Here is a 25845-nt window from a genome sequence, read left to right on the forward strand (position 1 = left end):
AGTATTTTCTACTTGTATTTTTCAGTACTAGTATCGCGGATTGGCATCTCTATCACGAGAATGTGATTATGATATAAAAATAAAATGCTGAACAATTCTCAATTTGAGGTATTCTTGTTTAAACAACCATAAATTCAACAATAAACACGTCTTATTAAAGTTTTCATGAGTGCGTGGCGCACGACAGTGCAAATTTTTATGCGTAAGGACAGATACAATTTTCTGCAGTGGATATCGACGTCGACAAATTTATATTAGTCATTGAAAGTCGATGCAAAAAAATAAATAAGCTAAATAAATAAATAATGGCTTATTTATCTTATTTATCTAATCTAATGGCTTATTAATCTTTAGATTAATGCAGTGGCTATTTTAGAACAAGTTGAAGAAGAAACTTGTGTAACAAGAAACTATGGATACGAAAATGCATTCAGAGAAGTGATGAACAAGGAGCTACTAATTCTCTTCTAGGAAATAGCATTAGAAGATCCTAAAGAATACTTTGGAACGAATTAAAATAATTTAAGTTAGTTAAAATTAGTTAAAATCGTTGTCAAGTTAATGTCAACAATAATATGAATAATAATAATATACACCTATATTACATAATGTACGACAAACGTAATGTAAGCTACATACAAACTTATGAAACTTTCATGCACTGGAGGACGATATCATCAGAAGTTCAGCAAGCTAATATTAATATGCCTGGTAAAACAATAACATTTTCGATTATTACCACCTACTTTTGATATCCATTAATATTTTTTAACTTTTTCTATTATAATACGTATACGTCTCTTCCTCTCTTTAGTCTTTGACGACTGCTTTTCTCAAACAATATGAGGATCATTGTTTGAGAAAAGCACTATATAAGCCTCGACGGGAACAGGGATTGCTTAACTCATATTAATAGAAGGCCGCGCAGGCGCTTGGCCTTGTAACTTATACTCAGACCGATAATGTACTATTCTTAGCTTCATTTCTTTAAAATTTACACAAATTAAATATATAATTCTTTAAGCCAAGCCTTATTTCTATCAATTGCATGACTTTTTTCCTACTGTTTCACGTTTAAGGAGCTATTATTGAAGTTTTTAAGACACATTAAACTAGGAATCTATATTAAAACTTGAACCAATAATATAGTACAACTGTTTATTTATTAATCTAAGATTTTATTCCATTCAATTCATATTTTGAGCTTCTTGTATACTATCAGGTAATGCTCGTCCCTTAGTTTCGGGTAATAGTAAAACGACAAGTCCAGCCGCTAAAGGAACTACACCGAAAACCAATGTCGGTAACCACGTTATTGTCGTATTCAAATTGACTACAAAAGGTGCTATCATTGAACCGATTCTCATGGACATGGATGACGCTCCCAAGCCCATGTTTCTCACTACAGTAGGAAATAATTCTGACGTGTAAATATAAATCGATGCAGCGACTATAGCTGCAAAGCTTACTCCCATAGTACCAAGGAGCAGGGTCATCCAGAAGGTGAGGTTTGGTACATTTCCAAGAGCGATAGTGCATGCCCCACACATGCAGAAGAAGAAGGATGTGGTAAATTTCCGCCCGAAGTACCTAATCAGATAGATGGAGAGCAGATTTGCAGGTATCTGAAAGTGACGTAATTTCAAATGAGCTATTTGTTTAATATTATCTTAGTGTATAGTTTAGTAAGTAGTGGATATAAGAAAGGCACTAAAAGAAGCTTACGCATATCTCCTAAAGCACAAGTAAAATAAAGTAGATAAACTCCAGTAGTTACTTTGTTACCTGAATAGCTCCAGCAGCTGCGACACTCACGAAAGGGTTACTACTGGTGTGGCTAATATACTGATTGAGACCAAAGAAAATGAAGCCTAAAGCCAACCACATAAGTAACGAACATATCGTCGTCAGCCGCAGCGAGGGTCGGAATAAGGTCAGGTAGTTTGGTTTGACTTCCCTGGAGCAGGATTTCCGATCCACCGACAATTTTATTAAGGTTTGCTCTATGTTCATTAGCGGTAGGTTGTTCCTGTAAAATATAATGTTGGTGCTATTAAAATAAGATTTTTAGTCGTATTCTACGTACATCCAATTTTGAGCATACATATTTACAGTTAACACGTTCGACCCAGGAACGTTTAATCACGTATACCGTAAATGTCGCTTCTAAACGTTCTTCGCTTATTGATGTCAGAAACACAATGTATATTCTATAGGCTTGACTATGTCTTAACCGTCAGGATGGCTGGTCGCTTGTGGCATCTGGCACTGAGTGTATATTCAAGAATTGCTACCTAATTGCTACTATTTACTACCGTTTCTAAATAATTGCTACCTATGATATATTATGAGAAATTTAAAAAAAATTTTGACCAGCCGTTCTGACATCAGGATGGCTGGTCGCCTCTTTATTTAGCGAATGGAGCAGATTTTCCAGAAGTATGTATTACCAATAATTGGCTACCTTCACGAATTAAAGGTATACGCTTCATATCTACATTAGTTAAAAAAAAACAGATTGAAAATTTCACCAAAATGTGCCTGACTAAACTAAAAAAGCAAAAGTTTTTAGTTCTTTATTGCCATAATATAAAGGGCAGGCGTTTAACAATTACTTCGAGGCGAACTTGTCTGGTGAGGTTGCTGATGTATAAAACCGAGAGGGTAGATAACCATCATAACGCAATATGTGTATCATTTGTCATAAGTGGATCAAATTGTTTTAGTTTAATTTATCTGAGGATTCAAAGGTTTTGCTATTGCTGATATTGAGTTTAATATTTATGTTTCTGGTTTAAGTAATGTTTGGTGACAACGAAGAGAGGAAGGAAGTTTGTTGTTGAAGCCACTCGATGAGCAAAAAAATGCATTACTGCAAAAAAAGTATTTTTCCAGTAAATCTGACTTACCGCCATCTCCACTGTTTAGTGAAATTAGTACCCTTTTATCACATAAAATTTCCACACAGACACTATATCTTTCTGCAAAGAAAAATTTCGACGTTTTCTTCAGTGGCCCTGAATTATCAGCTGCCTGCTGTTCGTTATGAAGATCCAAACAAAATTCTGTCTAATGATAATCAATCAAAAAAGGAATACAAGGACGAAGTAGCAGTCAGTACAATAGTAATTTATAATTTTATTATTGGTACCTATCAGTGGGAACGAATGCAACCGTTAAGTAAACGTATAAAGTTAAATCATGGACCTGAGATTGTATTTAGAATGAAACATCGCTTGCCTACGCATCAGTGCGCCCATCTTTTGCGCGAAAAGATTTGGGAGGTTCATCCCAGTCTGCAGTTGGATATTTAAACAGTATTCTATTTCTAAGAATAATAAAATAACGTGCAAGGAATTTGCAAAGAATGTGAGGCTAACACAAAAATTATAATTAACTGGCCTTCGAATAAAATAGCCCTGTATAAGTGCACTGTAACAAACTACGATAAAGATTTTGTTCATACTTTTGCTAAAAAATTAAAACTATATAATTTATTTAACAAATATGTAATTACAACTAAATTCTTCGTTAATATTGTTTTATACATCAGACACCTCACCAGACTAGTTCACCTCGAAGTAATTGTTGAACGCCTGCCCTTTATATTATGGCAATAAAGCACTAAAAACTTTTGCTTTTTAGTTTAGTCAGGCACTTTTTCGCAAAATTTTCAATCGGTTATATTTTTTAAATTAATGTAGATATGAAGCGTATACCTTTAATTCGTAAAGGTAGCAAATAGGTAGCAATTATTGGTAATACATACTTCTGGAAAATGCTGAACAAAGAGGCGACCAGCCATCCTGACGTCAGATGGGCTGGTCAAAAGGTAGCAATTCTTGAATATACACTCAGTGCCAGGCGCCACAGGCGACGAATCAACTTTTGACGGTATTTTGCGATCTACCACACACATACATACCACAACGTTTATACCCGTCACACACAGCGCTGTGCGCCGAGGCAGAGGTCGACGTCGATTGACGTTTAGCAAATCACCCCAGCATACACGGGGAGCAGATCATTTTTCAACGTAGTTTAATTTGTAGGGAAGAGTATTGTGACACAATATAAGAATCTGAGTAATAGTATGAGACACTGATACTTACATTGCTGCGGCTTTAGTGACAATGCGTGTAGCCTCTTCGACGCGTCCACAGCTCAACAGCCATCGAGGCGACTCACTCAGAAGGCAAAAGTAACTTATATACATGACCGGGGGTACTGCCAATGCCAGTAAATAGGTGTCCCAATTGCGGAAGTAGTATGCGAATGCGGGTATTGTCATGTGTCCTATGATGAACGGAATTTGAAACAGGCAACCGAAGATTTCCCGGTAGCTGCAATTTATATCACGTATTAAACAGGCATAACGTAAAATATTTATAAATTTTGGCTGTGTAGGTGATCGGGAATTGGATAGTAGGTATCCATGGCAAGTGCATCTTAGGAAGGTGAACATAAATGACTACATGTGGCTCATTTAATGATCATAGGGAATACTGCGTAGAGGTCTTTTGCGGTATACTGTATTTCATTACCTAGGACCAATTGCTTCCATGACTATGACGAAGGAGATAACCATGGTACCTGCTGACGCCACGCCCAGGAAGAACCTGAGCGTCGTGAAAACGACGTAACTGGGAGAAAAGGGCAGCGCGAATCCAAGGCCTATTAAGAGTATCACCGATATCAGGAACATGTTTTTTCTGCCATATCTGAAAATAAGTTAATGTCTCTGACGCAAAGAAAAAGTTTGTATAAATAAAAGTGGTTTATAGATTCATTAATACGTATTTTTATTCAGCCATATACCTACGCGACTGGAAGACTCTTTAGAAGACATGCCATGACCACAGAGACAATAGACGTTGTTAATCTATTGTGCTATCTACAGGCATTCGGTGTAAAAAAAAATAAGACTATTGCGTTTTTTTTAAATATACTTGTATTTACGGTTCATAATGACATAATGCAAATTATTGTTCACTAGCATAATTAAAATATCATTGATCGTAGGGTCTTTGTGTTATTTATCAGGAGTATAATTGGTATTCAGTGAGTCACAATGCAATGCAAAATAGCGCAATGAAAGTAGTATTTTATTATTATTTTAAATATTTTAAGAGAAAAAAATACGACCGTGCATATGTTGTGGTTGGGTGCGATACGTAATATATAACAACAAATGACATATTTTTAGTCATATTATTAATTTATGGTATACAGACATTTGACACATTATTGCATGATATAAAGGTCACTATGTATAATAGACGATTGATATAACAACTTTCAATCTAATATATAAGTGTATTATTACAACAGACAATTTTAAGCGTATGTTTTGATACAGACCTAATTATTATCGGTGTTAGTAGGGTAAAACCGGGATAGATGCCCCACTTTTTGAAAGGGCCTCTTAATTTAAAAATTATTAGTTTACCATGAACAATTCCTATGGATATAACTAGTTTAGTCTTTTACATTACATTAATACATGATATTATTCATCTAACATTTACTGATTTTGAAGAAATCGACTATTTGTAAACCTATTTTTTTGAGGATAGATGCCTACCTATATGGATAGACGCCACACAATGAAAATACCAAGAATGATGATGATGATGACGCAGATGCCCTTTAGAATCAAATAGTAAAATTCATAATAAAATGTTTTATTTGTAATCTTTAATATATTGTATATTCATATTACATCTTTAATAATAAATATATACGTATTTAAAGTTACTACCTACTTCACTTCGTATTTTTGTAGCTATCGAAACATTCTATACAAAAATGTTCGCTGTTTAAACCATTTTAAACTATTATCATTTACTTGTCTTTCACTAAAATAATGTATTTTTTTATTTTCTTTTCCTAACTTTCTTGTATTGTCCTTTGCCCCTAACCTATACCGCAAAAAATCGAGGCGTCTATCCTATTCGATATGGATAGATGTCCTTTTATTATATAACTAAGCTATATACAAAAGAGCGATTATTGACACCTAGGTGCGCAGTTAATGAACCAGTGTATAGTTATAATAAAAATAAAACGGAATTTGTTATAACTTACAAAATTATGCGACAGTAAATACTTGCGTCTGAAATTTTGAACCGTTTATCGTGTTCGTCGCGGAGATAAACGCATGCACAAGCCAAACGCGTCTATTCCACACGAAGCCCTGCAGGAACTTTGATGAGTGGTGTCTATACTCCTTATTTAAACTAATTATTCTTTGTTTCGATTTGGGGAAGTTAGGCTTTTTGAAAACGAGGCATCTATCCCACTGCGGCATCTGTCCCGGTTTTACCCTAGGTGGTCAACTTACCTGTCAGAAAGAAAACCAAACAAGATGCTCCCAATGAGGATCCCAAACTGCAATATCGTCTGCGTGAGGCTCGCTAGCCAGGCGCGGTCGCATATCAGATCCCACTCGGATAATATCGTGTTCTCGAAGGGACTGGTGTCGTACTCGTACCGTACGCAATCGGCATAACACGTAGCATTCGACACCAGCCCAATTTCTAACGCAGCCAGTAACGATGCGATGTTTGCAGTAGAATTTGCAAACTCCACGCACCAGTAATCCATTTTTGGCGTCAAAAATAGAATAGCCATCTGAACCCATCCTGAAGACAACTTCACCATAGACACAGAAGCGAAAATAATGAACTGCCAAAGTCCAAATTCACCGACTAGTTTCGCGAATTGATCTTCCTTTTGCGTTGAAGATACGGTCGTTGAAAGTCGTTGGACCATCTTGATGTGGCACTTTTTGCGCTTTCAATTATTAGTTATAACTTTTACAAACAGACAGACAAAGCTAATCCGAATTTCAGCACTGTTATAAACGATGTTTTTGTTTTCGCAATAAATTAGTGTAGTTCTCAACGGTTGACAAATTTGTTGCCACTATCCGGAGTTTCAGTTACTTAAGTAATTTAAATATTTATTTTAGAACAATATTCAAAGCCTTTGGTTGACTTCTTAGTGGTAGATTGTACGAAATAAAACTGATATAACTGCATCGCTTGTTTTCACTGTACAGCTGTCACCTGCGAAAAATTTGTAATATTTATTTAGACACTGATTAGGTATCCTGTACGAAGAATTTTTATTACTTGTAAGTTGGTCTAATCGTACATGTATGTACTATTGTACAGTATTCTAATAGGAAATGAAACTATTTTTCGGTAAACGGTCACGGTTGATTGAGGTGGTACAGTCTTCAACCAGTTATATCTAATATTGATGCAAACCCCCCTATTTTTTCACTATAGTTACAAAAGTTATTAATTAAATGTCTTATTTTTAATTTTACAAAGAAACATTCCAATTTACGCTACATTACGTTTTACTAATTATTTTATTGAATGAATTTTTATTGAGATAAATTTATTGTTAATTATTAATAGAAATTAGAATAAATGAAAACATATTAATTAGTGCTGCAGTCTTATGCCTGTTTCGGATTTCCATCAGAGGAAATACTGGATCCCAAACTGGTGATACGGGGAAACCATCTTCCCTGTTTCCCTGTGTTCAACAGGGTAGACGATTAAAACGTAATGCAGCGTAAATTGGAATGTTTCTTTGTAAAATTAAAAATAAGGTATTTAATTAATAACTTTTTTAAGTATAGTGAAAAAATAGGATGGTTTACATTAATATTGGACATAGCTGGTTGATGACTGTACCGCCTCAGTCAACCGTGACCACGGGACCAAAACGTTGGTTTGTTTTAAAAACAAATACGAGTATACGCTGCTTAAATCCAGAAAAATAGTTTCATTTTCTATGTGTAACAATCGTGAAAACCTAAGAACTTGTAATTTTAATGGTACACAGATTATTTCTTCAAATTTTATTCATCTGTACGTGATAAGATACGGTCTTGAAGACAAACCAAGGGCATGCTGGAGATTTGAAACTGTTCAAGTACACCTCAAATATTTTAGTTCGTTTATTATCTTTGATCATTTTTCTTTGCGATGTTTCTTCGATTCTGTCATTCATAATCTAACATAGTTTTATGAAATTGTTGGCCGTCTTTTGAGCTTACATGTATAATTATTATTATTAACAATTATTTTTTATCGAGTTCTTTCGTTTCAGGATTGTTACACATCACAAATGAAACTGTTTTTTCGCATCTGTTTATAGGTCGCATGGCCACGGCTGGCCGTGATGATAAAATCACCAATAAGTTATGTTCAATGTTAATAGAACCCATCTGTTTGTCACTATAATAACCCTCTTGGTAGTTTAAATACGTTATTTTTAATATACTGTTCTTTCTATTTAAACCTTAGGTATGAATTGTTAGTAAATTAAATTGAATTTGAAATAAATGAAAACCGTAACCGTGGTACCTGGAAAGTGCCGGAAATGTAGGATTGTTTGAAAAAACAAATATACGCGATATAGATCCGAAATTGTCGCTAATTTGATGCTACACTGAGGCAATTTTACTTCTTGTAATGTCACAGAGAATGGATTTCAATTGATTTATTAATTTTATTTAAAAATGACGGCCAAATTTTCTTCAAACGTAAATATTTATCATGTTACAGATGTGTTAACTTACATAATTAAATTTTGCCAAAATTACAACTCGGTTAATGTAGCCCCAATTTCATTTATAATCCGTTACCGTTAAAATGTTAAGATAGGTTCCTTGCAAAGGACTCGTGTTATTTTATGACCCAAAAGGGCAATTTGGGGAATGAATTTTTCTATATTGGTTCTCGTCTGCGAGTAAGATATTATTATATAACATGCATTGACTTACAAATAAATGGACGACGGGTCTAATACAAAAATCACGAAAAAAATGTCCCAAGTCAACCTATTTAAACGTAGTGACATATAAAGGAATATGAAAAAGCTAAAACGTTGAATTTAAATTGTAATGTCATCGCAGTACTGTCTAATTTTGCTTGCTTCGCTGTCAGTCGAACAAACGAAGACTAAAGCGTGAATGACGCTATGTATACGATTTTAACGCCCTATAAGTTCGGACACTTTTTAGCGCGGACCCGACGTCCATATAATTGTAAGTCAATGATAACATGTATTAAATTCTGTGTGAAATCGTGTTCTCTTAGTGACAATTGAGTGCATACTTTATTTTTGTACTGTCGAGGGACGGGACGAACAAGTCGTGCGCTTCACGGTAAGCTACACGCCTGTCTATAACAGTTGCACTGCCACTCAGAGCTTTAAATCACAAACATCTGAGGGGCACGGCCAGTGCGCCCGTAGCGTACCCTTCAACACAGTAATCCTAACATTACTACTTGGCGATAGAAATAGGTAAGGTGGCAGTACTTGCCTGGACGAACTCTTTCTCGAGGATCTCTACTGCCACTGTTTTAGTGTAGGAGTTGAACTACCATCAATGAATGCTTTTAAAAAAATTTTATTATCCCTCCTGCGTAAAGAGTCGTAAGACCAAATGCGTAATTTACAAGGGAATGTTGTAATATGTTGGAAGGACTAAAATTAGCAAAAATTTTGCAATAAACTTTGCTACGTACTCATACTCATTATTTTTTACGTCTTATAAGTAATTTTATATGTGAGAAATGCTTGGGGTGTCGTGGACGTACGTCTATTGTTGTATGAATGTATATGTTTACAGGCAGTACAGCTCCTTGTGCAAGAGTTCGTCCAGGGAAGCACTGCCACCTTTCCTATATCTGCTGCCAGGCAGTAATGTCAGCATTACTGTGTTCCGTTTTGGAAGCCGTTTACCACCAGACACACGACTTGTTGACTGCACGCAGGGCAGAGTAGAGTAGTGCAGAGCAGAAGGCACTAGACTGCGTGGATGGGCACCAAAGCGATGGACGGACCGAATAAAGTCTACAGTGGGCGGTTCTTTGCATGAATGTTCGAGGGAGTCCACTAACAGAGGGCGAGCCCCTAACAAACGTTTTCCGCGATGACCACGACCGCTCTGACAAGAGTGCAACGAAAAAGAAGATAAGTAATTTACCTGTCAGAAAGATAACCAAACAAGATGCTCCCAATGAGGATACCAATCTGCAATATCGTCTGCGTAAGGCTTGCTAACCATGCGCGGTCGCATGTCAGATCCCACTCGGATAATATCGTGTTCTCAACGGGACTGGCCCTCGAGGAAATTTTCTATTAATCTATAAACTTTCTGACTTTTTTATGGATCTACCTGCTTCTATATATACATATATATAATAGAATAAACAATTCAGTACCAAAATACGAGTAGATGTAATTCCACAAACTTCTGAGGTTGTTTTTTTTTTATAAAAAAGTTTATGATTTCTTCTTAATTATAATGTTATTATTATAGTTTATGTAACTTATCACTAATCAGTGAGCTAGGAAACTAGTTAAATAAATACAATAAGTAATTTTACTGTTCAATATAATAACTTACAAAAGATGCCTCTATTTTTCTATTTTACAATACATTACGTAGGAGGTGTCGACGTGAGCAATAAAGGGCTTAAACAATCATGTGTCTTTACATAATATTAGCTTACATAAGATACGTTATAGTTATAAACAGCTCAGAATATACCTAGTTTTATCACTTTTAAAAACATTAGCTATTCGCAAGTTAACTGAGATATTATTGACTACTTGTCTAGATCTAGATCTTTGCGATTTAAAGTCCTGAATGGCACTGCAGCTGCTAGGACAGGCGCGTAGCTTACCATCAGACGCACGATCGTGTTTGTCCTGTCATTTGATATAATTAAAATATAAAAAGACCTCCGTGGTCGAGTGGTTTGTACACCGGTTTTCATGGCGTCGCCGTCTTTGAGGCCGCGGGTTCAATCCCCGGCCGGGTCCATGGAGAAAACTAACTTTTGTATATTGTCGCGGGTCTGGGTGTTTGTGGTACCGCCGTTGTTTCCGATTTCCTTAACACAAATGCTTTAGCTACTTACTTTGGGACCAGAGCAACATATGTGATGTAGGCCAGTATCTATTTCTTTTATTTTATTAAATACACGCACTGCAACAACGTATATGAAAATAATTTATTGTTAAAAGTTGTTATTGGCAATCGTTAGGTCAGTCCTATTCTCGAAGGGTCACATTTGGCCATGAGACTAGAGGTCAGATAAAGATAAGGTCGTTGAAGTTCTCACACTGCGCTTGCACACCGCCGTGACCGCCGTGACTGTGGCTGCACTCTTATTAGTTTTACGATAATAATAATAATAAACGCACACACTCGACATAGCCCCGTACTAGGGAAACCCCGTGTCGCGGGCCATGGACACACACATAGACAACCACAAATTACACCCAAACTCACGAGAGAAATAAATGTAGGCTATACAAATATTTCTCCCGGCCCGGGAACCAAACCTGGGACCACTGCGTAGCAGTCCGGCATGGTAACCGTTCGGCCACAGAGGCAGTTAACTAAAAAATAATCTTGTCCGAGCTATCCATACCTCTCTTACATTACCGACAGAAGACATTAGATGACCTAGGTTGTAGGAAAAGCTACAGAAAACTACGAATTTGTGAGTTGATACAGTGCAGTGCACAGCAGTGTGGTATCATGATTCGCTTAGCAGTGCACATAATAGAGATAGATAATATAAAATACGCGATGTAAATTTTCTTGCAAGGTTGCGTAGGCATTCAACAAATCGACGGTTCTCCCATCAAAAGGAAGGCCTTTGCGTTTCTTCGAATGAAATGTCAAGACTAGATTTCTGTATAAGAATTACATAACCCACTTAATTATACCCGTAGTTAGCAGAAAATATGCGTTTCAATTAGTGAGTTATTTGTTATATACTACGGTATTAAGAAAACGAAGGAATACGGTTCAATGTTAGCAAAATTATTCAAAAGTGATGTTAAGTTATGCACACATTTGCAACGCTGCCGAGGTTTGTGTTTCCATAAATTTATACACAATGTCATATGCATAGGTAGATATAGTACAAAAAAAAATATGACGGCAAATAAAACCAATAAAATTCTGTATCTGAATCTCTGAATGCACACAAATATTTAACATTTTTGAGTTTGTGTGTTTCGTAATAATTAATACGAGTAATAATAACTGTTTTAGAGATTGAAAATATTGCCAAACTCAAACAAGTTTTAGTAATGAAAACAGAATTATATTGTTCACTGGATTCTGTTGTGGCATGGAATTTCGAGTACTTAGTTATTTTAGAGTCAAATAAATATTTTCTTAAAGTGTTTTTGTAATAAAAGTGACGGGACGAACAAGTCGTGTGCCTGCTGGCAAACGGCTTCCAAAACGGAACACAGTAATGCTGACATTACTGCCTGGCAGCAGAAATAGGAAAGGTGGCAGTGCTTCCCTAGACGAACTCTTTCACAAGAAGCTCTACTGCTGCTAAAACAAATATAAATTACATATGCCATCATTCAAATTCAAAAAATAATTTATTCCATACGTAAAATAAATGTACACTTGAAAACGTCACATTTAAGCTAATGCTCGTTCACTAAGCCGACTTCCCCGGGAAGAACGAGCAAGAAACTCTAGGGATTGCTTTATTCAAATAAACTTAAATGATTTGGAATACACTTTGAATCAAATTAAATCTAGAGCCATATCGTCGTTCCATACATCTTTATCTATCACGTAGTCTTCAATTTTCCAATATGACTTTTCAATCAAAATATTTTAATGTAATCTCAATATACGCTCCGGAATCTTATTGTAAAAGCCACGCTTAAACGATTTGTATGGTATATGTGTGATGTCCCTTTGCGTTGTTTTGTCAATAGTCATATTGACATAAAATATCGCACACTGACAATGATGTCGTCACTGCACATAAAACAATATTTTTATTCATAACGACATCTTGGATTTGGGAGTACGAACTTTTTAATGCAAAAACCCCCGAGTACGTTGTTTGCCTAGAATTTGCTAACGGGGCGTAGGAGACAGCGCAATACTGATATTTTTTGTGAGTGACAGAGATCGGTGACTTGTGACACAATTTACTAGTAACTCCGTAAAAGATGTCGTCATTTTTTGGATTGTGTTGTTTTGCACATGTTTTGTATTGAGACTAATATAGTACAAGGTTGTCTGGAAGAAATCGCTGTAAGCGATAACACCGCCAGTTGTTACCCTGTTAATGTGTTAATTTTTGTCCTGTAATCTCTCTATGTGTGTGGTGCTAACGATAAAGAATTTTATATCTATCTAGTACGGGACTGCTGAGTCAGATCTACGCCGGTTAGTGGATAAGTTATATAATAATTTATCCTTATATTTTCGAAGTTTAAAATTAAATTTAATGGCGTAATTGGTTTTTATGAAGCCTTTGAATGATATTGCATATTAAAATGTATTAATTTACATGAAAAGATTATGAATAATGGTGAAACTAGACGAAATTCCCAAAAATAACTTTATTTTAATGTGGTAGGTGAAAATTTGTATAATACTTCTAAAAGTTCCCTTTTATTTTAACTAAAAACCTCATTCAGAAATGTTCGCTGAGTAAGAAATTGCAGTTATCACAATTGTCTGAACTTCCATTTCTCATTACTCAAAATAAAAAATGTTTTATTGTACCACTGTCATTCTCAGTGTGCGAAATGTTTGTTAATAATATATTTCAACCTTCAACAAGTTTACTTAAGATACTATACGAAGAAAGATACTATACGAAGAAAGATACTATACTACTACATTTATTTAGTATAAATAAACAATAACACACTCATTCACAGCCCCGCTCTAGATATACCCTGTATGCCTTGGATACACACGCAAACAACCACAAATTACAATCAAACTCACGGAAGAAATAAAATGTAGGTCAGGTGTCGAACCCGGGACCTCTGAGTGGCAGACCAGCATGGTTACCGTTCGGCCACAGAGGCAGGTTTTAAATAATAGGATTATAAAACTGGTTTTTACAACATTAACAAAAAAAGCAACTTGCAAAAAAAAAATGAAAACGTCACAATTTATGAACTGATATTGATAATAATCTAATCGTAACTGGTAACTTTATCAGTCACAGTGAGGTGGAATTAACCTCCTTTGCGCATCTGAATTCGTTCACTTATCTGTTATCCATGACTTTTTAACAACAAACAGTGAGTTCGAAGGATAGACCGTTGGACAATACAAATGTGGGAAGGTCGCAATAATCTATCCATGAAACACAGCAAATAACTCACTACTCAATGCGACTCAGGTGCACACCAAACACAGAAGTCAAAATACAGAATTAAAGTCACTAATTTAGGTCAATGTATATGATTTGCCATTTGTGAGGTTTTTTTTATCAACAACCTATTTGAAAAAAATTTGTAAATTATGTCTATTTACATAGGCCAACCCCAAGAGATTCGATTTTGATTTTTTTGCCATACCATTTGGTGACTTAGCATAATTATGCCAAAGGTCCCCGAGGCATTGTTTTTCAATCAGGCTTCAGTACCGACGAAGAAGACTAAGAAAAGACATCTTTTTTTTCGACTGCCTAATGGTTTTATGTATTGCCTCTCAAACAGAGGGTCATGGGTTCGGATCCGGGCTTACCCCTCTGAGTTTCTCGAAAATTTTTTTAGGGAAAACATCGTATTGAGAACTGCACGTTGAAGAAGGTGTCAAGAAAACGTGTCAAGTCCCCAACTCGCATTAAGCTAGGGTGGCACTCTACGGCTTAAACCCCCGTCCGAAAGGAGACCCGTGCCCAGTAGTGGAACGTATAAAAGGGTTGATGACGATGAAATTGCGATTGTTAATGTGTCAGTATAACAAAAGGGAGTTGTAAAAAGATAATATTCGTGCTTACTAGTAAATGTGTTAATTTTCATATACTTTGCGAGCAAAGTTCATAAGTCTATTTAGAAAACATAAACGTCGTTCTAGACCTAGATTTCCAAAGTGGGCTGCATCGACCTCCAGGTGTCTACTCCGACCATGGTTCCAAGTTAGCGAAAAAATTGGGAATGCATGAGATGTTAACCAAAATATTGAATTGCCATAAATGGAATAATTCACATCCACTTTGTTATAATAAACATATTGTATAGATTACCTAGGAAGTGAAAATTTCACAATAAACGAGATTATAGAGCTAAGTTTAGGTAGATTTCTCAATGTACAGTTAAACTTATCGAGGTGAGTATAGCAGAGTGTTAAATATCAAATATAAAGTTGTTATTAAAAAACTATATTAGAAATTCAGGTGGGTCTATATTAAAAAATGGCACGTGGTCTGCGTATAAAAAAAATTGATAACCTCTGTTCTAGGCCTACGTAAAGGAGATTTGTAAAAGTAGTATTCTCAACTCGCGTCGCGACAAACGGAACACTTCCTGCTCACGACTCGCGGTCGTTCGCACAAACCAGCTACTCTTAAATATCTTGTCATTACTCAATACACTACATACATGCTGTTCAGTGTCAGCTAGGCGTAATTAGGAACAGGTATAGGAACAATAGCTGGTTTGGTCCCAGGGCTTGCTTTATCAATTCAGATGTAGTATAGCCGAAGGGTTGACACGCTAGGGCGGCGGAATTTGGTCTTTATATTTTCACTGTCTTGTCGCCGCCAATTTGATTATATTTTTATAGTACCTCAGGCTCAATAAGGCATTTGGAATTTTCGCACGTAATTATTCGAAAGCACCAAATATTCGTTGCTACGACAGCGACAGGGTCCAAATATGAGGCCAGTGAGTGTAGATTGAGTTTGCCGTCGTTCTATTTGCTTGACTTACGACAGTGCGACATTAAATAGAAGTATAACTGTGACAACGTTCAAAAATCCTAGATATGATCGTCGTTGATTCTCAGTGATACTTTAAGAAAAAAGAACATTGATTTACTAAGTGGAACGTCATATTATGTTACAGATTTCTGTCAGTTTTAAAATAGTTGCAAAAAACATACCGGCAAAAAGAGCTGATCCATAAAAGATTTTATCTTTGCTGACCTTTTCAAATATGCACGGTGTAACAAAAAAAAATCACGACGTCTGGCGTGCGAAGTGAGGAACACCTCGAAACAGACTGAAGGAAAACAAAACTCGGCGCACGCGCATCTCAAGGCGCTGACGTATGTAAGCAGACGTGAATTCTAATTGGACATAGTTATGCAGAGAAGAACCAACCCACAAAACGTCACTTTGGAGGATAATTAGATTTTTGTAAAAACAGTGTGAAGAAACAAATAGGTACCTAAGTTATTTGAGACAAATAACTTAACAGAGTTATGTGTAGCATTGAAAATGATATAGGAAAATTGATTACATTGATTTATCTTTGATTTAGGTATTTTTTAGATCAAAAACCTGGTGGTTCTTTATTGCAATAATACTGTTTTGTGGGATGGTTCTTTACTGCAAAAAGGTTTAGGTTTTACAGGTAGACAGATACAGTAAATAACTTTAAATGCTTTTGTTGTCTGTCACTATTTTGTTATGACAAGAACATACACACTATTAAGTAAAACACTGTTGTTCATCACCCCACATTACCTAATCACCATCGTTCACTTCTACCTCAAAATCAACTTCATCAGAAAACTCATCTATATTATCTTTAACTGTATCATTCCGTGTTAAGTTTTTGTAAAAGTGTTGTGCATCTTCTAGTACAAGATGCAACAACCTTTTCGGGCCGTTTAACTTTGCTTCAGGGATGGGTTTTCCTTTAGACCAGACCAGATCCATTAGTTCTAAGGTTAGCCAGGCAGTATTTTCTAGTAAATTTTCTCTACTTTTACTTTCATTTAGTCTTTAATCTAGGTTACATCTCTCAAAAATTAAAAACACATCTTCTTAAGCGTAATCCCTTTTATATTGAGAAGATACTCTTTTGATCCGTCAGTTACTTTTTACCTTTTTATTACATTTTCCAGGTTAGTAAACAACAAAATTCTTGTGTTCTCATCATTGACTTACAATTATATGGACGTCGGGTCCGCGCTAAAAAGTGTCCGAACTTATAGGGCGTTAAAATCGTATACAGAGCGTCATTCACGCTCTAGTCTTCGTTTGTTCGACTGACAGCGAATCAAGCAAAATTAGACAGTACTGCGATGACATTACAATTTAAATTCAACGTTTTAGCTTTTTCATATTCCTTTACATGTCACTACGTTTAAATAGGTTGCCTTGGGACATTTTTTTCGTGGTTTTTGTATTAGACCCGTCGTCCATTTATTTGTAAGTCAATGGTTCTCATTTTATAAACTCTGATTGATTTACTTTTTCTGTATGTCTTCGTTATTTACATATAGTCTTCTGTCATATATATAGTCTTTGTTGAAATTTTAGAGCAAAGTCGATTGGGCCACATCGCATTCTTCACTCCAGTCTCCAGACTCTAGAAAGCGAAGACTACTGTTTGAACTCTTGAGTAATCATCTAATAAAGCTTTCAGTGTCAATTTCATTATATCACTTTATATTTCTGTTTTGAACTACGCAAGAGTCACTCTAAAGTGTTAAGTGCTTCATGCCGTCGTTAAGGCTCTTCATTACGTGCTCAAGAAGGCAGGAGCTCACTTCGAACTCCTACTCGCTTCTCCTTCTACCCAAACGTTCCAATAGGCATGGCCGTTGCTTCCTGAGCCCAAAGCTGTCTTTTGTAAGACAGCTCTTTTTGTAAGTGCTTGTTTCTTACTGCTATCATAATAATAGTGTAATAACACGGCATGTGTTTGTCTTAGCTTCTGAAAGCGGAGCATTTCTCATAAACGTAGTAAATAAACTGCCCACATGTGTCTTCCACTATCGACGAGCAAATTGTAACGACGATGTGATATGATGTGTCCTAAAATTTATAAATTATACAGCGATGAAGTGAAATCGGCTGTATAGACTGTTCTATCTACGCAAAAATCAGACAGGTGTTTCTTACATAGTTCAACCACCCCACCAAGCCACTTTATTTCACTTACAACTATGAAGCCCAGGTTGAAGATGCTTACACTAAGCATTTACAAAAAGCTCAGTTTTTGCAAAAGTACCTCATAAATGACACGAAATTAGCCCATGGAACTCACTCCACCAAAACAATCATAGCAAGCCGAAGCCTGCATAAAACTTTACCTCTTCTACTAGCTACCCAAAAATGTGGTATTTTATAAAAGGCAAAGCTGTCTTTCGGTTAACAATATGGACATCCACTCAGGACATTGCAACATTTAAGTACAAAGAGAAGCGAGTAGGGGTCCTCGGGAAGTGGGCTCCTGCCTTATTAAGCATGCAATGGAGAGACTTGAAGACGGCGTGAAACATTTTCTACTTTGGAATTATTTTTGAGAAGGTCAATGTACTGATTTTGATCGAATATAATGTGTTCTACAATTGCAATAAAGGCTATACACGCCACATGACTATGTGTAAATACTGAAGACCTGCAGAAAAAATAAATCACTGAAGTTCATAGAATGAGATGAATTATAGTAGAAACGAATATGTTAGATTTACCACTTTACAAGCTTACTTTTCCTACCTAAGGACTAAGCATCTTGGTTAATTCATAAGGGGCTATATTTGATTTGCAAAATAGAACCAAATGTATCTTTGTTCCTTTTTGTTCCTTTTTTTTAAAAGGAAAAGAAAATGTATCTTTTTATTTCGTTAACGAGAACCATGTGGCTTGGTTCTAGTTTTCGTATTGAAAACGTTAAAGATCTACAGGTACCATGTGACATGAATCCATTTAGCATATTTAAAAAATAAATTAAATGAAGTTAAGCAGCATGGTTCTTTTTAACTTTTAAAAAGTTACTTATCTAGGGTTGGTACCCTGGAGGAATTTTATTTTCTCTGTTTTGGCTTGGTATATTGCCAGGATATTTTGTGAGCAGGTAAAGGTCACATTTGATGTTCTACCTCAACACACAACTCAATTACACTCGAAGTGTGGGTTGGTTCTTGTTTGCGTAACCATGTCCAATTGCATGTCAAGCTAGAAGGAATGTGATATAATGATTTATTACAAAATAACTATTTACGTACTTTGAATACATAAAGTTAACAATTATTTATTATCTCAACAGAAGTGAACATGTTTTACGTGGGATAAAGAATAAAAAAGTTTAATGTAACACTCGAGAGAGACTGGAAACCACATTAGGCAACTAGACCAACATTATACCTCACCAGGCCTTCGCCTCAGGCTAATAAAAAAAAACTAAAATTTTTTTTAAAAAAAAAGGAATCGACTTCAAATTTTGCTTATGTGTACAATACAATCTGACATTAAAAATTTAACAATCGGTTACAAGAGAATGCGCGAAACCAGATCCATCCCCTAGTTTGCAACAATTAGAAGTGTAATACTTTCTTCAAATTTAAATGGAACCAATACTGAGGTAGCCTCTTTCCAACAAAAAAAAACCACGTAACATACAAAAAAGTACAGTCCAATAGAGAACCTCCTCCATTTTTTGGAGTCGGTTAAATAACCTCCCAAATAAAACAATGCACTTCAAAATGGCCATAACATTACCACCTATAAGCCAAGTACTCGATCGACCAATATAAAGAGATCAATCACGACAGCTTTTATGTAATTGGGGAATTGGGTCATTTAGTTGGGTAAACTGCAGACTGTCCTGGTTGCAGCATCAGGGAGTCTACATGACCTTTGTCCGAAACGATTATTGTCAGGTAAGTAATACTCAATTAAACGATAGGACAATGTCAAGTATGAAGTTTCATTCTCATAATGCTTCTTTTAATTTGATTGTGTATCATTTATTTGGTAGTTAGGTACTGTCTCCACCCTACTGTTTGACTCTCATTTCAGGGTTGCCATATTAGAACAAATTTCAAGTCAGTCGGACTTGAGGAAGTAAAATAAATCTTCATGCATGAGCATTTTTTTTTTTTTAAATACATGACAGGCAAATGACTCCACTCCACCTGATGTTAAGTGGAAAGTGGTATCCAAACGCGAAGGAACCTAGTGCAGCGATGAAACCCTCACTGCACTAGCCACCTCCACCCTGCCTGCCTACAATATGCCTCTTCACTTCTGTGGTATTATTGCATTATTGAGTTCCGATTTAGAAGGGAAATAGTGCTGGTGAAATACAGGCACAAGGGATTTGTCAACTTGAATCTCAGAGCGCTTCCCATTATGTCATGACGACAGATAGTCGTGCAGCTTAAAGTGTTGTGGTTTGTATAATTAAATGAAGTTATCCATATATAGTAAAACACGATTGACTGTCGTTCGCGACTTTTTTGTCGTTACGACGACAGACTGCCGTGATAATGAGGAGTGCTAGCACGACAGTCGACAGTCGTTCAACGATAAATTAAACATCCACGTCTCAGTCACAACAGATAGTCGTGATATGGGAACTGCCTACACGCGACAATCGTCCAACGATAAATAAAGCGTTAGAACATAATGGAAACGTGCCCTCAATGGGCGCCTCAGATCTTTGCGATTTAAAGCTCTGAGTGGCACTGCAACTGTTATAATAATAATAATAATAATAATAATAATAATAATAATAATAATAATTATTATTATTATTAAATTTTTTTTAATTATTATTAAAAAAAGAGTTTAAAATAAATACGATAATAATAATAATAATAATACTTTATTTCGGACAGTTATCCATAGTTTGTTAGTAAAGAACTTAGGAATAAGGTTAGCATTATGCTATTCAAATGCTAAAATTACAATAAAATAAGATAATGTGAAACAAATAAAAAATGAAAAACAAAATAATTATACAATTCAAATCCAAAAAATAAACCACGAATACAACATTAAATATAAAATTATAAAATTGAAAATTACAAAATTGAAAATTAAAAAAATTGAAAATTATAAAATTGAAACTTACAAAATTGAAAATTACAAAATTGAAAATTATAAAAACTAAACCGCCACATGAAGTTTCATCCAGTGGGCCTGGATGGGGCAATCAATTTAATTAACCATAGTTTTTAGAATGCTCTTGGGGCACCCGCGCACACGTCGCCAAAGCGAGGCAACCCGCTTCCTCATAATGGCATGAAAGCCATCTGCGCGTGACTCAGCGAACATGCCTGAAGCGCTACAGTGTCGCGGTAACCCCAACAACATCCGAAACGCGTTGTTATATTGTACCCTCAGCGTATTTAGGGTCACCTTATTATACTTCACCCACAGGCTACACGTGTAGAAGGTTTGACAGTATGCTTTAAAAAAATATGAATAGGCGTATCGCTTTACCACCAGGTGCACGACTTGTTCATCCCGTCACTTGGTATTATATAAAAAAAACTTATAACTTCTCTCTTTTTCCATCGGGGGTCAATACAAAATAATCTGCTGTTGGTGTTGAGTTAAAAGATGTTTCTGTTCAATAACGTGTTTGAATCCAATTAGTGTTAAAAGTTGACACCACCTCAAATGGCTTTGGTTGATTCCGCACGACAGTGAAAGTGTTGAATTAATGGCTTTGAAAAAACTGTATATTAAATTGAGAATATACATTGATTTAGTATACGGTTTGAAACCACGATTCCTAAAAACTTTCACGACAGAAACAAAGACACAAATTTACCTCGAAATTTTACAAGACAACCGCTGTATTTGAATAAGTATTTTACATATACCTATGAGTTTTTTATATTAACTAAACTAAATAGAACACGTGTAGTATATGATATACATTGTCCAGTGTCCCTGCCTCTGAAGCCGCGCAACAGAACCGATTCAATACGGGAAAATTTAAGGGTAGTATCGACACTTAATGCTAAAGTGTAACAATATAAATGAGGCTACAACTTGTTCATGGTGATTTGTCAAATGTGTTGGAGCCCGCAGTCACGCGCCACATATGGCTATATGCATTTTACAAATAATACGTAAATAAAATAGAAATTTCCAGTGACCACATTTTATGTTTGCTGAAATGGTGGTTCTAATTTTCCACCACGAGAATGCAGTCAGCTCTGATAATTCATTATAGTTACCAACCCATTTATACATCCCACTGCCGGGCGCGGGCTTATGCCATAGTCCGCCACGCTAAGAGATTTCACACTATTTCCGAGTGTTGTGAACCTTCTTCCCCGTCCTCATATAAACAGAAAAATCGGTGAATACATACTGTGTACATGCTTATAACATTTGAGGATTTCCCTTGATTTCCATGGGATCCCCTCAATACACGGAATAAAGGTGGTTTTCCACCGGCGAGGCGAGACGAGTTGAGGAGAGATGAGAATTCAAATCTCGCCGGCTTATTTCCACCAAAAATTGCCATTAATCGCGATCTCGCGCGAGCTCGTGGTTAGTGAAGATTGAGTGTGAAACACAGACAGGAAAACCAAGTCACAGTTGGGTTTTTAGTTGATTCAACATGCAGTACTCCCTCTTTCCTACGTAAATACCTCCATGACAATTCCAGCAAAATGTAGAACCGTACGTGTGCACCGTTGAACCTGGTGATGTTTAGGTACATGGACATTTTTTGGTCGGTCGATACGCGGGCGGATCTTAATCTCTTTAACAAAAATGGTCATCTACAACAAAAAAAATCACGAAGCTAAGCGCGTCAATTATTCACAAGCGACCAACTCAGCATAAGACGATTCGAAAGCTAGAGGAGTATTAGAAAAGATGGTTTACAAAAATCTGCGGCTTTAGTTGCAAAATGCGGACATACTAATAAGGTTTTAATTGCAGACATGCAGCACAAAGTCGTTCTCCGCTTGTTACATTAGGGTAAGGCTTTCGATAGACCACACTGTGACAGACCCTGAACTACGCTAAAAAACAACTTGAAATAAATTGGTACCTAATTATACATGTTCCTTTTGCTTTTGCTTATACCATAAAATAATAATTTATAATTATAATTTTTCGAAGTGTCCATCTTTGTTTTATTAATAATTACAACAAACTAGTGGAGTAGTCTTACAAAAGTAATTGAATATTATGGTAGTAAAACATAGTGACATTCAATTAAACTTAACAATTACAATTATAGAGACATCTGCAGTCGGTGATGGTAGCTGTAAAGGCACCTCTCTGAGTAAAGAAATAACTTTCTGACAGATGGCGCTACGACAAAATATCGTTAAAAACAATAAACAACCATCTGCAAGAAGCACATGGAAAAATTCGTAAGAGCTGCTGATTCGTCCCGTGGTTTATTGGTAGAGCATCTGACAGGTTTTGCCGGAGGGAGCTGGTGCGATTCCAGCATTTTTGACATTAATATCTTATTCTAGTATTTTTCTATTATATTAGTATTACATCTACTTGTGATCGACAAACACTTGAACAAAAAAATTCTATTTAGAATCAATTAATTTTTTAATTTTATTTTATTCGATTTAGAGCGGTAGGAGATTTCCCATCACTAAATACTTAATTCCTGTGACGTCATAGTGGGTACAAAAAAGTGGCACGTTTGGTTTTCATACAAATTGCTGTAATTGCTTTCATAAACATTGATAGGTACAAAAGTTTAATTTAGTGTGTTTTTATTACAATAGTGTACGTTTCATTATTCTTAAAATGCACGTTTCATTATTTAAAAAATAAAATATTTTTATTTTGTTTACAAAATTTTCTTTACACTTTAAAAGCAACCTATCGGTAAAAATGAAGCATCATAATTGCTTAAAAAACACATCAGGCGTTCAATAGCTGTGTTGAAAGAGATATGTAAATTAAAGGTGACCACCAAGAAATATGTCTCCTTTATGTGGTGTTAATATAAATTACGTTAATATAAAAGCCGCCTGTACCTCTCAGGTCCTCGTGCATATTGTCCAAACGGGGGAACGTTCTCCGGATTACATTGTATTTGTCAGCTCGTGCACTTAGTCCTAATATTATTTAATGCCATCAAATCCCATTGCGAAAGTAGACCCTTGTGGTGTGGAATGTGATGTGGAAACAGAAGCCAGCAGGCCACGACAGACGAAGGTCGCCCGAAACTCACCATGACCGCTGATATACGCTGCTATTGGGGTCTAAATATTTTGACACAAAAAACAAACATATCAAGAGTCATTTTCACTTCTGATCTCGTGAATACGGTTTTGAAAAATCGAGAAAGTATTCAGAATGAAATCTACTTCGTTTATCGTCAGTAGGTACCTCCTCATATACATAATTAATACTATTATATATAATAATATTCCGATTAGGCAACGTGTCGTCTGAGGCATGACAAGCTGCATATGGAACCGGTCCGGGCGAAGGTCAATGAATGCTTCAAAGCTTTGCTCCAGATAGCACCGACTTTGTCTTGGAATCACGCATTGATTGATTGTATTGAGTGATGGCCTGCTGGACGGTGGTGACCGTGAAAGCTGGCGTTGATCCGATGTAATTTCATCACCAACCTATCTTTCTAACTTATATCAAGGAGCCGTGACAAGAAGGTCTGAGAACTACCTAGCATACTCCTTGCATTGTCTTCTTATTTATACATAACATACTTAAATACATGCAAATATGGTTAAAAAGGTAAATACATAAATATTTATAAATAGAAACAGACACTTATTATACATATTTTTTTAACATTGCAACGGTATTTCAAGTTAACACGTGATGACGAGTCGCACAAACAACGCAGTTGTTAAGCAATCTCTCTGGCGGTTATCTAACTCAACTAAAAAGATATAGGAACAGGATTTCCCATAAATGAGTAACGTAATGCATTATTGTCCTTGTAGAGAGAACTACCACCTACAACGTTACGTGTGTGATGTTTCGTACGTGAACGTTCCGCGATACCATTCCAATTAGATTCTAAGAAGCAATGACGTGTCAACCAACATCGTCATAGTTTTGAGAAAATGGCACCTAAATTTTTTTTAATCATAGTGACAGGTAATGTTATGATTTACATCAACTTTATTGTACCATTTTTTATTCTTTGAAGGTTTCGAATCACTTAGTTTGTATTTGTAAAATATAGACGAGACGACTCAATTTTCAATTTTTTTTATATAATATCAAGTGACGGGACGAACAAGCCGTGCGCCTGATTGTCAGCTACATGCCTGTGCATAACAGTGTCAGTGCCACTCAGAGCCTTAAATCGCAAAGATCTGAGGGGCACTGCCATTGCGTCCGTCACCCTGAAACATAAGTTGAAAAGTCTCAAGTGCCTGTAAATTCACCAGCACCCTTACCCTTCAAAACCGGATCACAATAATGTTGACATTACCCCTTGGTGGCAGAAATAGGTACAGCAGTACTTTCGTGGAAGAACTCTTTTAACAACAAGGAGGTCTACTGCTATTAAAATACATTTAGGAGCTACCATGACGGTGCTATTATGTGGGGTATTTCGAAAAGGATGAAAGGATTTAAGCTACTTTTTATCATTTTGCTTTATAGATTTCCACGAAATGGCATTGCTTATTTCGATGCGGCTGCCTTCAAGCTCCGTCTGTACTTCGTTACAATTACCAGTCTTTTATCTGTCCCGTGTAGCAGACACCCAGCCGTCACCTTCCACGACATCCTACGATCTTTCCTTTACGATCTTGTAAACCATAAGGCCACACGAGGTTGGCCAACTTTTCCTCTCCTATTCGTTATGCTCATGAAGCGTCCAGTCTCATTTACACTCGGCCGTATTTTCGCATTTCTGACTTTGTCACCTCAGCATATTTTTTCCATCGTCCATAATCATGTGATGTCATATTGACTCCGGATGTATACAAAATAAGCATGAGGTTAGGTAAAAACCCACGACCGTTTAAGCACAGAACGCTACAGGCAAAGTCCTTCTATGGCTATGATGATATCATGCAGATTTCTCTGCTGCCGGAGAAATTTGCAGCAGGGCCATTTGGCGAAAGGAGCC

General features: G+C 36.1%; 1 protein-coding gene across 1 annotated transcript; it reads right to left on the reverse strand.

The window, feature by feature from the left end:
* Positions 1-1155: 1155 nt before the first annotated feature.
* Positions 1156-7070, reverse strand: LOC113238969 (organic cation transporter protein-like). Its single transcript, XM_026475838.1, has 5 exons — positions 6344-7070; positions 4545-4721; positions 4113-4343; positions 1786-2029; positions 1156-1625 (listed from the first exon to the last, which is right to left on the reverse strand). Exons 1-5 carry the CDS (start codon positions 6772-6774, stop codon positions 1188-1190), a joined length of 1521 nt encoding a protein of 506 aa, XP_026331623.1. The 5' UTR covers positions 6775-7070; the 3' UTR covers positions 1156-1187.
* Positions 7071-25845: the final 18775 nt, after the last annotated feature.

The sequence above is a fragment of the Hyposmocoma kahamanoa genome, unplaced genomic scaffold, assembly GCF_003589595.1.
Source record: "Hyposmocoma kahamanoa isolate Upper Pololo Valley unplaced genomic scaffold, ASM358959v1 98972, whole genome shotgun sequence".
NCBI lineage: Eukaryota > Metazoa > Arthropoda > Insecta > Lepidoptera > Cosmopterigidae > Hyposmocoma > Hyposmocoma kahamanoa.

What these genes read in the sequence shown, in the direction of transcription:
- LOC113238969 (XM_026475838.1), bottom strand. Translation starts at nt 6,774, where the DNA reads ATGGTCCAACGACTTTCAACGACCGTATCTTCAACGCAAAAGGAAGAT. An exon ending in TTTGGTTTTCTTTCTGACAG is followed by an intron (nt 4,722 to 6,343) that starts GTAAGTTGACCA and finishes ACTTATTTTCAG; the next exon opens with ATATGGCAGAAAAAACATGT. An exon ending in GTCACTAAAGCCGCAGCAAT is followed by an intron (nt 2,030 to 4,112) that starts GTAAGTATCAGT and finishes TATATTTTACAG; the next exon opens with GAACAACCTACCGCTAATGA.